At 41.8% G+C, this 15,371-nt stretch overlaps 1 protein-coding gene across 2 annotated transcripts in view; it reads right to left on the minus strand.

The window, feature by feature from the left end:
- The window catches only part of TNXB (tenascin XB), a 61,434-nt gene that overhangs the window by 31,169 nt on the left and 14,894 nt on the right, over positions 1–15,371 (minus strand). For both annotated transcript variants that reach the window (XM_069746371.1, XM_069746369.1), the window contains exons 2-6: positions 13,994–14,226; positions 4,682–7,057; positions 4,095–4,219; positions 3,689–3,839; positions 2,403–2,666 (exon numbers count right to left, since the gene is read on the minus strand). In XM_069746371.1, the coding sequence (XP_069602472.1) occupies positions 2,403–2,666; positions 3,689–3,839; positions 4,095–4,219; positions 4,682–7,057; positions 13,994–14,195 (3,118 nt within the window). In that variant the 5' untranslated portion in view covers positions 14,196–14,226. The remainder of the gene's footprint in view (positions 1–2,402; positions 2,667–3,688; positions 3,840–4,094; positions 4,220–4,681; positions 7,058–13,993; positions 14,227–15,371) is intronic.

Below are 15,371 nucleotides of genomic sequence, written 5' to 3' on the forward strand. Positions count from 1 at the left end.
TAGGGTGTTGATGTCATTAGACAACACCCCTCCTCATTACAGAGATGCACATCACCGGGTTTACTTAATTGGTAGTTGGCTCTCAAGCCTGAACAGTTTGGAGTAGGACAACACGTATAAAAAGTATGTGATCAAAATTCAACTTGCCTAATAATTCTGCACGCAGTGTATTATTTCTGAGGAAATTGAAATGTATTAGTCTTGATGAAACTAGTGGAGTAAAATACATTTTTATGAGTCTAAATGACTAATCATCAATATCCAAACATTGTGAAAGAGTTTATACCGAGACATAAAAAATGAATACTCAAGCCATAGAGTTTGGTTAGAAATACACAAAGAAAGTATTGTGCTCACCAAATACTCATAAAATCATGACGGCATCAAAATGGGAATCAAACCTAAGCAGATGCATCTGTCGTATTAGGCCTTTTAGTGGTCATGGTCTCCAATTCTAGTAGATTCTGGTCAGAATCAAACCCAAGCAGTTGATTCTGTCGTATTAGGCCTTTTAGTGGTCATGGTCTCCAATTCTAGTAGATTCTGGTCAGAATCAAACCCAAGCAGTTGATTCTGTCGTATTGGGGGTGTTCGGTGGTCTTGACCTTCAATCTGATCGGATTATGATCAAAATCAAAACACAAGCAGTTGGCTTTTGCATATTTGTTTAGGCCAATGTAATAGCACCATTACTAGTAAGAAACCCAACATGGTGGGATGCAACAATTTGGCTTTCATTCCCACCAGGATCCAATTTCATGGAAGACCACTGAGTGACCCAATCGATCGTAATCGACTTCTTGTATTTACTAAAATTTCGACTAGGATTTCCCATGATTGAGAACTAGCTTTCTACCCTACCGGGGTTATTTTTGCTGACCTCATATTGTTAGCATCAAATAACCATTGCTCTAACTACTCGCCATATTTTAGTGCAGGAGATACTCCTGGACCTTCCACCCCACCACCAATGTCTTCACGTGTGAGGAAAGGATGTGTTATAGTTCTTTAATGAGTTTGCTCCTTCTAGTAAAATCATAAATACCATCATAGCAAGAACCTGCACTGGACAAATCTTGGGGGCCCTGTCCGAACATGAACAGCGGATATGCGCACTATGTGTATGGACCAGGCTCAAGAGTCAGCCCAATTCAAACAGCTCAGGTGCCAGCTGTTTTATACAGCCGATACCCAATCCTAACCACTGAGATCCAAGCTAGTTCTGACTGCACAAGCTGAACTTCTAAGATGTTAATTGTGACATTTAATAAGATAGAAATGGGGGACGGCATCCTTTCTGATTCTGATGCATATGATTTCAGGGTGCCGATGGCATAGTTATGGCAGCCAAGGGCCTGCATCTGCCTTTACAATACACTGCAACATTACAGTATCAAGTGATCGCGGGTTAAAGTCTCCTAGGTAGACTAATAAAAAAAAATATAGGTATATAAAAAATATAAATATATATAAAAAAGTTATTGCCAACCTCTGTTCCTGGAATATAGTAAAATATTAAAAAAAATAACTTTCTGAACTAATAAAATATTATATTTTTCTATACAGTGAATACTGACATAAAAACAAATCTAAATGTTTTATGCTCACTTTGCTTTCCAAAAAAAAATGGATTAAAAAGAGATCAGACATTTGTATGGACCAGAAAATAGTGAAAGTAAATTCTGCCAAAAACCAAGCCCTGATAAAACTCTGTCAATGAAAAAATATAAAAGTTATAGCTCTTGGAAAGCAAGGAAGATAAATAAGAAGCTGAGAGGAGCTTTGTCGCCCAAGGGTCCTGATAAACCTGGAGCCGGCCATGAATACAATACTTGCAGACTATTTGGGCGCTTTAGGGACTTTGTATGGAGAAGTGGCAAGCCCAATTTGGGCCCACCCCAGTACGTCAGATTTTAGATTTCTTTTTTTTTCCCATGAGACTTACACAAAAAAGTACCAGAAAGGTCCTCAATGTTAAAAACAAATGTGTAAAAACATCACAAATACCAAGAAACTTCCAAACCTCACAACCACCATGCTTCTTTCATGTAGTGGTCACATTCGGTACGTGGGGGTCATACATTTTCATCTAGCTCAATGATACAATACATATTGAAACCAATGTTAAGTACTATAGGTTGTGGTTAGAGCTGGCGAGCCTGTAAATGAACACCTGCAAAGAGAAGTCAATAAGGTGATTAATCTTGTCCGAAATGTCCTTCAAGAACCTCGATGAATTGCAACTGAAATCAGAAACATTGATTATATGGAGTTAAAAAGGTAATTTGTGACTTCCATGACACAGTCATGTGGTTATTTGTCACCCAGCAGTCACACCTCCATGCCTATTACACTCTTGTGATTCTTCCTCTCACCCGTCCCCTCTTCTCCCCTTGTTTCACCTGTAGTTCCGGTGGCCTCGGCATCTTGACTATGCTCCTGTCCTTTCTCGGCCCTCAGGAGGACTCTGTATTCGGTGTTGTCATCCAGGCTGCTTACTCTGATCCTATCAGCCTTTCCAGGGACCCTCAATTTCCTTTCCTTCCCACTGGGGTGAATAAGGGTCACACTGTATCGATCAGGAATAGACTGAGGTCTTTCCCATTGGAGGAGTAGCGTAGAATAGGTGACCTCAGCGACCCGTAAACCACGTGGAGTCTCAATCTCTAAAGCAAGGGAGACGACAAATAGATTACACAACAAGGCAATCCTAAAAGTATTTTTAGCCCAAATCTATGCATTTAAGTAAAATAAAAGGTCACCAAAACTTGACAACCCTTTTAAGTGAGACTAAAGACTGTTTATAAAATTGGCAAAACCAACACTAGTAGAATATCAATCCTTAGACTCGATAATTCATAAATAAAGCATGATCGAGACCACTCAAGTAGTCCCACTATGTTCATGCCACATAAGTTTTATAGCAGCCACTAGAGGACACAATAAAGGGAAGTTATTATTTTTCAATGCAGCCTCATTTTTGGCTTTGCAGTGTAAACTGGGACAGCATCATCAGAGTCATCTCAAGAGCTTTGGTGAGTTAATGACAGCTCTGTTACTGGAGGACTAGGTTTGGCAGAATAATAAAACCATAAACACTCCTACAGATCTTCTACCACTCCCAGGTCTTTGAGGAGACTTTTCTCAAAAGATAACATCCATTCAGACCCTGCCTCTGATCATAATAACATCTATGTAAAAAAATAAATTTAATAGACCGTTCTTGGCCCCTAAGAGATGCCACATGTTGGTATTGTTAAATGAAATTAAAGTCACATGGGCGACCATGTGTATTTCTTCAAATACAGCTTGAGAGGGCAAACGTGAGTTGTTCAATTTCCAAATATTTCAAGAAGTCTATTTTCTTCTGTTTTGCTAAATTCATATTTTTCCCCTTATAACATACTCTGGGAAACAGATCCAAGATATTTTGGATGGATCCAATATTTCCACCAATAAAGATTTAACTGTGGAACATATCGCGCTCTAACAATTAGCCTGTCAATGAGAAATACAGATCCTGGCCTTCGTCAGGTTGGCACATTGTACAAAGCTCATGTCTTGCCTCTGTTGACTTCTTTGCATTGACTCATCTGTCCTTTCTGCCTTAGATTGGCTCATGGAAGCTGACTGATTTACAGAAGGAAGCCCCAGAGAGAACGTTGGCTCATGTCTATACTATACTTACTTGTTTTAGCCGTTATGGATGTTTCGGGACCCAGGGTCGAGCCTTTACGAGGTTGAATATTTATAATATATTCTTCTGCTGGAGCAAGGCCAACCTGATGATATGTGGTCAACGAGCCATCAATGGTATTGGTTATGACACCATTTTCCTTCTGTAGGGTAAATGAGAAACTGTCTAAATTGTTGACGGAAACATTACTTGATAGAAAAATAACATCTCCACCAAGGCTACCACTTGGAATTATAGGCTTCCTTACTGTTCGTCCATCCTCCATTCTTAGCCCAGTAGGTAACCGATGACCTTCTAAAGACTCAACTCACGTATAGCCATGCTCTCGAAGTGCAAATGACTTGCTCAGTATAGGCAACATGATAATTATTCTGCAGTCTATTACATATTCTCCTACCTTGGTCTTAAAAGTTATATCATATAAGTCGGGTTTGGAAGGAGGTCGGTCCCACTCCAAGGTGATGGCTGACTCTTCTTGTAAGGTCACACGAAGGCCGGTGATATCAAACACTTCTGTAGCTTCTATAAACAGTAAAAGGCATTAATTTTCAGGAGCGCTTTATGCTGATTGTATTTTTTATGACAAGTAGATCTTATATACTTCTAACCTAAAATTAGGATGGGACAGAAAAAATAAGAATCTTTGACATATGTGTTCACCAAAAACTTCATGGTGCACAGAAGGGCCAAAACAGGTGCTATAATGACAGCCCAGGCCAGGTTAGTGCTAGCACCATCCCTTTGCCCATGGGTATTGTGAAACTATGTTGTGGGAGGGATGCTCTCCAACAAGATTGTTACAAGGGAAAGAGCAGATGGTGGACAAGTGATGGGTGAACCAAAAGCAGGAGTCGCCCAAACCAGGATGAGGGTACATTCTGGTTATTCCTTTGGGGCGTGCATATAGTATAACATTGACCCTTGTTTCACAATTCTAGGTAGGATTATCTGGATTTAGTTTTAAGGATTTGCTGAAGAACTTACCCAATGAGCAGTCAGGACCACTGAAGCCCTTCTTACATACACATATCCCACTGGTACATTTTCCTCGTCCACTACAATTTCCTGGACAACCCCTGGTTCCACAGACAGGCCCGATGTAACCAGGATTGCAGACACATTTCCCGTTCACGCACTGTCCATTATTGTTACAGTTTCTGGGGCAAGCTTTAGAGCCACAATCAGGTCCAGTGTATCCAGCATGACAGATGCAGATACCATCTTCACAACGTCCATGAGCGTGACAGTTTTCTGGACAAGCTCTAGATCCACAGTCCAAGCCTGAAAATCCAGGATTGCACACGCATTTTCCGTCATCACACCTCCCTTGGTTATGACAATTCTCTGGGCATGTTCTGGAGCTGCAATCTGGACCAGCATACCCGGAATCACAGACACATACTCCGTCGTCACATCGGCCTTGGTTCGAACATTCGTTTGGGCAGGTTTTGAGCCCACAGTCTATATCGGTGTATCCAGGATCACACTGGCATATCCCATCATCACAATATCCCCGATTGCTGCAGTCATTGGGACACGATCTTGACTCACAGTACGTTCCAGCATATCCCGAGTCACAGACACACTTTCCATCATCACATCTCCCATGATCGTTGCAGTCATCTGGACATGTTCTAGCTCCACAGTCGATGCCGGTGTAACCAGAATCACAAACACACTGGCCATCTTCACACCGACCTTGGTTGTTACAATCTTCAGGACAAGTTCTAGAGCCACAGTCTAGACCAGTGTATCCAACGGCACAGACACATTTCCCTTCTTCACATTTGCCCCGATGATGGCAATCATTGAGACATGTTCTAGACTCACAATCTTGACCTGCATATCCATGCTCACAAATACAAACTCCATTATCACACCGGCCCCGGTTGTTGCAGTCATTCGGACATGTTCTAGTACCACAGTCTACACCAGTAAATCCATAATCGCAAATGCATGCTCCATCTTCACAGTGGCCCCGATCATAGCAATTATTGGGACAAGTTTTAGTGCCACAATCTAGACCAGTATATCCAGATTCACAAAAGCAGACCCCACCTTCACATCGACCTCTGTCATGACAGTTTTGAGGACAAGTCCTGACACTGCAGTCCACTCCTGTGTAGCCAGGGGAGCATACACACATTCCCCTCATACAGCGACCATGCTGAGTGCATTCAGCTGGACATGATCTGGTCCCGCAAACTGGACCAACAAAACCAGTATTACAGATACACTTGCCATTGATACACTGTCCATTTCCACTACAGTTCTTCGGACAAGCTTTAGACCCACAATCTGCTCCAGAAAACCCAGAGTTACACATACATACTCCATCTTCACATCGGCCTCGATTGTGACATTTGTTGGGGCAGGCTCTGGATTTGCAGTCCACTCCTGAGTATCCAAAATGGCAGATGCATTGACCGTCATCACACCTGCCCTGGTTGCTACAGTCATTGGGGCAAGTCCTGATCTCACAATCTGTCCCAGTGAACCCTGGATTACAGATACATTCTCCGTCTTCACATCGACCACGTTTTTCACATTCTTCAGAGCAGATCCTGATCCCACAATCTGGACCGACAAATCCAGGGTCACATACGCACTTTCCGGAAATACATTGGCCTTGCTCATTGCAGTCCTCAGGACATGCTCTGTAGGCACAGTCCTCTCCAAAAAACCCACTGTTGCAAAGGCAAACTCCATTTTCACATCTGCCATTGCCTTTGCAGTCATTAAGACACGCTCTAATACTACAGTCTGGACCCGTAAATCCAGTGTCACAAACACAAACTCCATCTTCGCAATCACCGCGGCCTTGGCAATTATTGGGGCAGCCTCTTGAGCTGCAGTCTTCCCCGAAGAAGCCTACACTGCAGACACAAACTCCATCTTTACATACTCCACGATTAAGGCAGTTCCTGGGACAGGTTCTTGTACCACAATCTGGGCCAGAAAATCCAGAATGACAGATGCAGATTCCTCCTTCACACCTTCCGTGATTCATGCAGTTTTTGGGACAGGTTCTGGAGCTGCAGTCTTCTCCAGCGTATCCAGAATCACACACACAAGTTCCATCTTCACACCGTCCATGATAGTTACAGTTGTTGGGGCAAGCTTTAAAACCGCAAGACAGTCCAGAGAATCCCTTGAAGCAGATGCATCGGCCCTTCACACATTGACCTTGGTCATTGCAGTCTTCGGGGCAGGTTTTTAGTTGGCATTTGTCCCCCATATAGCCATCTTTGCACTGGCATTCTCCATTTACACAAGTACCATGAGCGTCACCACCACAACCCCCGGGGCAATCCTCTGCCGTCTGGGCGCAGGGAGGAGGCTTCAGGCTGGCGGGGTCATCTGGAAAACAAGAAACCAAATTATTAAATGGCAGAAAAGACTGAGAGGTAAGAGATCAAGAGATGAAACCTTACATGACATCATGGGAGAAAACTATCTATGTAATTCATATCTATCTGTTTATCTAATCTTTATCAATTTTTTACATGTTCTATCTATTATACATGTATCTATCTATCTATCTATCTTTCTATTATCTATATATAATTGCCTAAGGGGTACTTCCGTCTGTTTCTAACTTCCGTCTGTCGCGGAAATCCCGGGTCGCTGATTGTCCCTCTTCCCCTCCAGTAAGTGCCCCCTCCATACTCCCCTCCAGTCAGCGGCCACATAGGGCTGGATCCGGGGGCTGACGGAAGGTGAGTATATAACTATTTTTTATTTTAATTCTTTTTTTTAACAGGGTTATGGTGCCCACATTGCTATATACTATGTGGGCTGTGTTATATACTGCGTGGCCTGTGTTATATACAGTGTGGCCTTTCTTATATACTGCGTGGCCTGTGTTATATACTATGTCTCTGTGCTATATACTACATGGGCTGTGCTATATACTAAGTGGCTGTGCAATATACTACGTGGCTGTGCAATATACTGTGTGGCTGGGCAATATACTATGTGGCTGTGCTATATACTACTTGGCTGTGTTATATACTACGTGGGCTGTGTTATATACTATGTGGGCTTTGTTATATACTGTGTGGGCTGTGTACTATACATATTCTAGAACACCCAATGCGTTAGAATCGGGCCACCATCTAGTCCATGTATATATCCATCTATCTATTGTAGAAAAGTCAGGTAGGACTGGGTTAAATCCCAGCTCTGCAGGGTTTGATTAGATGCACCTGCCTAGCTTTTTAATAATAACCAGGGCCTGTGGTTACTAGGTGTGTGAGTCTGCTGGATGATGAAGCAGAGTGTGCTGCTGGTGAGTGACCAGTCAAAATGTGAGCTGTAGCTGAGGAGAGACGTGCTAGAGATTCTCTCTGAATGGAGACTGCACAGGTCAGCTAGAGAAGCTGCAGCCTGTTCGGTGTTCGGTGTGAACTGTGCCTGTAGATGAACACTCCTGTTTGGCTCTGTAAACTGCTGGAGCTCAGACTGAAGGTTATAATGAGACTGGCGGGATCATTCCTCTTCCGTGTATGAAGTCTGCTCAGGTAGAAAGGACTGTAATATGTGTGCGTGGGCCCACACTGACATACATGTGCCTGCTGAATACACTGTTTATTTGCTGCTTTTAAATCGCTTGGAGTTTTTTGAAAGCAATAAAACTGCACCTGTTTGGACCAAACCGCACTGCCTGTGAGAACACTCCCTAATGCCTACCTGAGAGTGTGAATTTTTACTCTGTCTATCCACTTCTAATTTTTTTTTTACATCTATGTCTATATTTTTTTCTATTTTTTGTCAACTATTTATCTAGTAAACAGAATAAAACAAAGCACAATCCACCAATGTGGGTGAAAATCTCCAAATCCGCTGGCAATCAGATCCCAGGATCTAAGTAGCAAAAATGGAGACAACACATCCTTCAATAAAAACTTTTATTTACCTTTATCTTTATTTAAAAAAATATTTATTTCGTGTTAAAATTTTATTTAAGGACGTGCTGCCTCCATTTTTGCTGCTTCTATCTATCTAGCATTATCTATCTATCTATCTATCTATCTATCTATCTATCTATCTATCTATCTATCTATCTATCTATCTTCTATCTATATTTATATCTATCTATTATCTATCTATCTCATTCCTTCTATCTATTTTCTATCTATTATCTATCTATCTATTATCTATCATCTATCTATCTATCTATTTTCTATCTATATTTATATCTAACAATTATCTATCATCTATCTATCTATCTATCTATCTATCTATCTATCTATCTATCTATCTATCTATCTATCTATCTATCCTTCTCTGCTTTATAATGGATGGTTATATCATTTACGTATCCAGAACACTTTAAGGACCCTTGTTAAAAATAATGGTTAAAAAACATGGAATAAACATGAGCTCCATATCCAAAGCAAACAGTGACCTGTCGTACATAACACTTAAGCGTCATGACAGCCGGAATTAAAGTCGGGCCCCGGGCCCAGATAACCTCGCCTGTATTGTGTCTGCCGCATATATATATAAATGTTCTGATGACAGACAGTAATAAGGGGGCAGAAGTTTGAGGGATGGTATTTAGTTGTCTGTGCCATATTCCAAAAAAAAAACACTAAACTAAACTATAACAATGATTGAAGTGAATTACCCTGTGTAAAAGCCGCTGTTCTCCTGAATTCGGCAATGTTTTTCTTTTCTTTCTGTGCCTCTCTATTCCTGAGATATGATCCTCTCTTCCCTTTACATGAATCTTTTAAGGCAATTGGGCGTGGTCATGAAGGAGACGCCCACAGAGAACTGCTGAGGATACGCCCAGTTAGATAAAAGACCGTATTTACATACAAGGAAGAGGAGGCCATATCTCAGGAATGGAGAGGTGCAGGAAGAAAAGAAAAACATCGCCGGATTCAGGAGAACAGCGGCATTTATACTGGGTAAAAAAAAATACTGAAATTGTTAGCAAATGAAAGGTCCCTTTAAGGTGAGGATTCCAAAATAGCCCTAATCAAAACTAATGGAGACATTTTGGAATCACACTTTTGTCCTAAAACCTGACCATGACTCCTGTGCTCCCCCTAGTGGTGGGGGAGCAAAGAAGGACCATCTTTAAAAAAAAAGTTGGACACCCCCTTTAAACTAAATATTTATAGTGTTTGGAGCTGTAGATCATATAAGAGGAATAACAGGGCAGATGGGAACATGGATGGATTTTGCTTTTACATTGAAGTTCAGGTCATCGTCTTCGTAACATTAAACAGGAACAAATTAGTCACTGACTCAGCGGATTGTAAAAACTTCCTTCCAAGAAGCGAAGAAGTCCTATTGTATGAGCCGTCCCCGGCGACTCCACCAGCCGATCACACCTGATGCCAGTCTTTATGACTGTGGTGTTGGCCTCGGTCTCCGACAGGTAAGTTAAAGGGGAATCCGCTCGTTAAATAGAACGGGACGTGAGATTAAGGGCGAACGTCGGGATCGACCACGACCCGCGCTGCACTACTGAAAGCTGGCTACACAGTGAAAATATGTTTTCATCTTCTCTTCCCAGAGAATATCTGACTGCTGTCCAGTTACAATGAGCATTTCTGCAGTCTGTAGATCTGGATAAACAGTGTTTTACGAGTCTGGTGGGAACGCAGAGATTCTTAGCCATCGTGCCAGAAATGGATCGAGACCTGCTTCTCCACCTCCCCCCTAGAAAAACATAAAATCACATTTAAAGGGAAAACATCCTAAAGGCAAAAGCACCTGGTTTCAGAAAATTCGCTAGGAATGCCATCCATCTTTAGACTTTATACCATAAATATGTAATTTTTATTACCTGGTGTAATTGCCGCTGTTCTCCTGAATCCGGCGATGTTTTTCTTTCTTTCCTGCGCCTCTCCGTTCCTGAGATATGGCCTCTTCTTCCTCGTATATGAACCAAGTCATATTTGTAACAACTGGGTGTGGATCTTAGGGACACGCCCATAGAGAAGAGAGAAAGACCACGCCTACTTGGTTGAAAAGATTAGATTTATATACAGGGCGCAGGAGGCCATATCTCAGGAACTGAGAGGCGCAGGAAAGAAAGAAAACCATCGTCGGATTCAGGAGAACAGCGGTATCTACACCAGGTAAAAAATACATATATTTTTGGCAAGTGACAGGTCCACGCATAATAGATTTCAGTTAAAGTGGTCGGCTATCCAATGTGTGTGCCATGACTCCCCCACGACCAACGATATCAGGGAAAACAAGGACTGGACATCATGAATTTCTTCATCTGATCTTTTTGTTGTCAGGGTAGATAAGAGGATTCTGGCAGTCACTGAGGATTGCCGCCTTAGGCGAGGGACTCATCATAGAGTGAATCTCTGGTTATAATGGGTGTAATGGCAGAAATACTAATCATACTACTCTCTGTACTCATAACATCTTCTCCCCCACAGACAATGAAAAGGGAATTAAAGGATTAAAGGGAATGTATCATCAGAAGACGACTTCTTGCTTAAATCAGATTTGCATGTTAAACGTGTTTTTACATATTTGTTTAATTTAGTGGTATTTTTCAGTTTTGCAATTTTCTCAATGGCAACTAAAGGTAATATTAGACTCCTACTTACTATATTTCACACGGACATTTGCAGTAATAGACTGACTCAGGCCCTATGTGTTTGAATAGGAGCATTATCCGAGCATGCTCAGTGGCATCACCTATTGTGAATGGTGGATCCTGTGTTATCTGCTGTATATAGAGGTGTTATCAGTCATTGTACAGGAGGAGGAGGTGAGCTGTGACATCACCTATTGTGAATGGTGGATCCTGTGTTATCTGCTGTATATAGAAGTGTTATCAGTCATTGTACAGGAGGAGGAGGTGAGTTGTGATATCTCCTATTGTGAATGGTGGACCCTGTGTTATCTACTGTATATAGAGGTGTTATCAGTCATTGTACAGGAGGAGGTGAGCTGTGACATCATCTATTGTGAATGGTGGATCCTGTGTTATCTACTGTATATAGAGGTGTTATATGTAATTGTAATCCTGTCTGTGATGATACTAAGAGTGCTGAATAAACCATCTGTACAGAAACCTGTCATTGTACAGGAGGAGGAGGTGAGCTGTGACATCACCTATTGTGAATGGTGGATCCTGTGTTATCTACTGTATATAGAGGTGTTATCAGTCATTGTACAGGAGGAGGAGGTGAGCTGTGACATCACTTATTGTGAATTGTGGATCCTGTGTTATCTACTGCATATAGAGGTGTTATCAGTCATTGTACAGGAGGAGAAGGTGAGCTGTGACATCATCTATTGTGAATGGTGGATCCTGTGTTATCTACTGCATATAGAGGTGTTATCAGTCATTGTACAGGAGGAGGAGGTGAACTGTGACATCACCTATTGTGAATGGTGGATCCTGTGTTATGTACTGTATATAGAGGTGTTATATGTAATTGTAATCCTGTCTGTGATGATACTAAGAGTGCTGAATAAACCATCTGTACAGAAACCTGTCATTGTACAGGAGGAGGAGGTGAGCTGTGACATCACCTATTGTGAATGGTGGATCCTGTGTTATCTACTGCATATAGAGGTGTTATCAGTCATTGTACAGGAGGAGGAGGTGAGCTGTGATATCACTTATTGTGAATTGTGGATCCTGTGTTATCTACTGTATATAGAGGTGTTATCAGTCATTGTACAGGAGGAGGAGGTGAGCTGTGACATCATCTATTGTGAATGGTGGATCCTGTGTTATCTCCTGTATATAGAGGTGTTATCAGTACTTGTACAGGAGGAGGTGAGCTGTGACATCACCTATTGTGAATGGTGGATCCTGTGTTATCTACTGTATATAGAGGTGTTATCAGTTATTGTACAGGAGGAGGAGGTGAGCTGTGACATCATCTATTGTGAATGGTGGATCCTGTGTTATCTCCTGTATATAGAGGTGTTATCAGTCATTGTACAGGAGGAGAAGGTGAGCTGTGACATCATCTATTGTGAATGGTGGATCCTGTGTTATCTCCTGTATATAGAGGTGTTATCAGTTATTGTACAGGAGGAGGAGGTGAGCTGTGACATCATCTATTGTGAATGGTGGATCCTGTGTTATCTCCTGTATATAGAGGTGTTATCAGTCATTGTACAGGAGGAGGAAGTGAACTGTGACATCACCTATTGTGAATGGTGGATCCTGTGTTATCTCCTGTATATAGAGGTGTTATCAGTCATTGTACAGGAGGAGGAGGTGAGCTGTGACATCACTTATTGTGAATTGTGGATCCTGTGTTATCTACTGTATATAGAGGTGTTATCAGTCATTGTACAGGAGGAGGAGGTGAGCTGTGACATCACCTATTGTGAATGTTGGATCATGTGTTACCTACTGTATATAGAGGGTGTTATCAGTCATTGTACAGGAGGAGGAGGTGAGCTGTGACATCATCTATTGTGAATGGTGGATCCTGTGTTATCTACTGTATATAGCGGTGTTATCAGTCATTGTACAGGAGGAGGAGGTGAGCTGTGACATCTCCTATTGTGAATGGTGGATCCTGTGTAATCTACTGTATATATAGGTGTCATCAGTCCTTGTACAGGAGGAGGAGGTGAACTGTGACATCACCTATTGTGAATGATGGATCCTGTGTTATCTACTGTATATAGAGGTGTTATCAGTCATTGTACAGGAGGAGGAGGAGGTGAGCTGTGACATCATCTATTGTGAAAGGTGAATCCTGTGTTATCTACTGTATATAGAGGTGTTATATGTAATTGTAATCCTGTCTGTGATGATACTGAGAGTGCTGAATAAACCATCTGTACAGAAACCAGTCCATCGCGAACAGTGCATTAGGTCCGATTTTTTTTAATATTGATAGGAATATGGGAAAATGTAATAAAAAAATGCAAAACATGTATTTCACTTTAATGTCTTCGGACAGTTGACACTTGGTCTGAAGATGTAGGTATTGTCCTTGGAGCGCAATGTCCATGTGCCTTATGTTCATTCCCGCACACTAGCCCCAATGTGGCACCACGCGTTTCTCAGTAAGTCTTTCCTTTTCCATAAACTTGAAATACTGTTCATAACTAAAGGCATGGGCGCGACTAGGAAAGTTTGTGAGGACAAAGAAGAACGAGTGGGTGAAGTGGAAAAGTTATTAACATTTGCAAAGAAGTGTTTAAAGGCTGCAAATCCAGGGAAATGACATCTGTCCCGATCATCAAGACACTGTGGTCAGGGATGGAGGGGAAACAATTGCAGAATATGACATCGGACTCGTTCCTGGAGTCACTGGTTATGATGGCCGCACTTACCCGCACCGCTTTGAACATTACTACAGCAGCTGGACGAGCACTGTCCTTTTATGTCCCTGACCAACTTCTCCAAAATGGCCAGACGTTTAAGCAGGGCTTTCACCCCTTCAGCTTCTGGACACTGAGGCTGAGGAGCAGTGGCAGGCGCCGACAGGGATCCCCCAAAAACGATGATAGTGAGAAATAATGAAAGGAGGTACATTATAAAATAATGGGACGGATACCTGGATCACCTGTGAAAAAAGGGAGATGTTAGAATATTTGTAAAGAAGGCGTTCCATCATGTGTGGAGACAAGGAGAAAAATAAGGATGAAAGAGAAAGAATTAGAGATGAAAGAACTTGAAGGATGAAGAAACAAACTGAAAGATGCAACGAAGGACGATGGAAGGAAAAAATAACAAAAACTGGAAGAAGATAGAAAAGAAAGGAGTAAAATGAACTGGAGGAAAGTAGGACGGAGAGAGAAGAAAAGGTATGAGGACGAGAGAAAAGGACAATCGTAGGAAGAAGGGATGTAATCGAAGAAGTAAAGAAAGTATAAATAAAATACAAGGAAGAGTGAAGGGAGGACAAAGAAGGTGTGGGGTACCAATGGAGTAAAAGAAGGTGTGAAGGCAGAAGAAAGAAGCTCTGGAGGGAAGGGGAGAAGGGCACCAGGTAGCAAAGGATTAAAAGACAGGACAATGTGAGGACGAAAAATGTGTGAAGAAGAAATGGATAGTAGATAAGAAGAAAGGTGTGAGGAGGAGAAAAAGTGAAGGGAGACAAAAGAACTTTCAAGTTTCAGGAGAAAAAGAAGAATGGAAAGTATAGTAGTTTTATAATGCAGGGAAGACAAGAACAGGAGCAAGACAAGTCATCAGGCATGGAAGAAAACGGAACTGAAAGAGGAAGATGCAATATTAAGTAGAAGAGAAAGTCAGGAAAGAAGAAAGGTGTGCGTTGGATAAAGTGTGATCTGAAAAGAAGGGTATGAAGTTGAGGAGGAAAAAAAGAAGAGAGGGATGTTCTGAGCTAAGAAGGAGAGTAGAAGTAAGAAAATAAGCAGGTTTGAGGTAGGAATGTAGGGAAGAAGGAAAGTCAGGTTGAGAAGGAATACAGGAAGGGGAATAATCATGAGGTGAATCAGGCGTAAAGGGAAGAGAAGGAAGTTCTGAGCGAGAGGAAGAGTGAAGAAGGAGTAGATAACAAGTGGAGAAATGAAGGAAGAGTAGAAGGCGTGAGGTGGAGGAGTGAAGGAAGGAAAGAAGGTGTGGTGTTAAGGAGGAGTGAAGGAATAATAATAATAATAACTTTTATTTATATAGCGCCAACAAATTCCGCAGCACTTTACAATTAAGCGGGGACATGTACAGACAATAAATTGAGCACAAGTT

Source organism: Ranitomeya imitator, chromosome 2 (genome assembly GCF_032444005.1).
Source record: "Ranitomeya imitator isolate aRanImi1 chromosome 2, aRanImi1.pri, whole genome shotgun sequence".
NCBI lineage: Eukaryota > Metazoa > Chordata > Amphibia > Anura > Dendrobatidae > Ranitomeya > Ranitomeya imitator.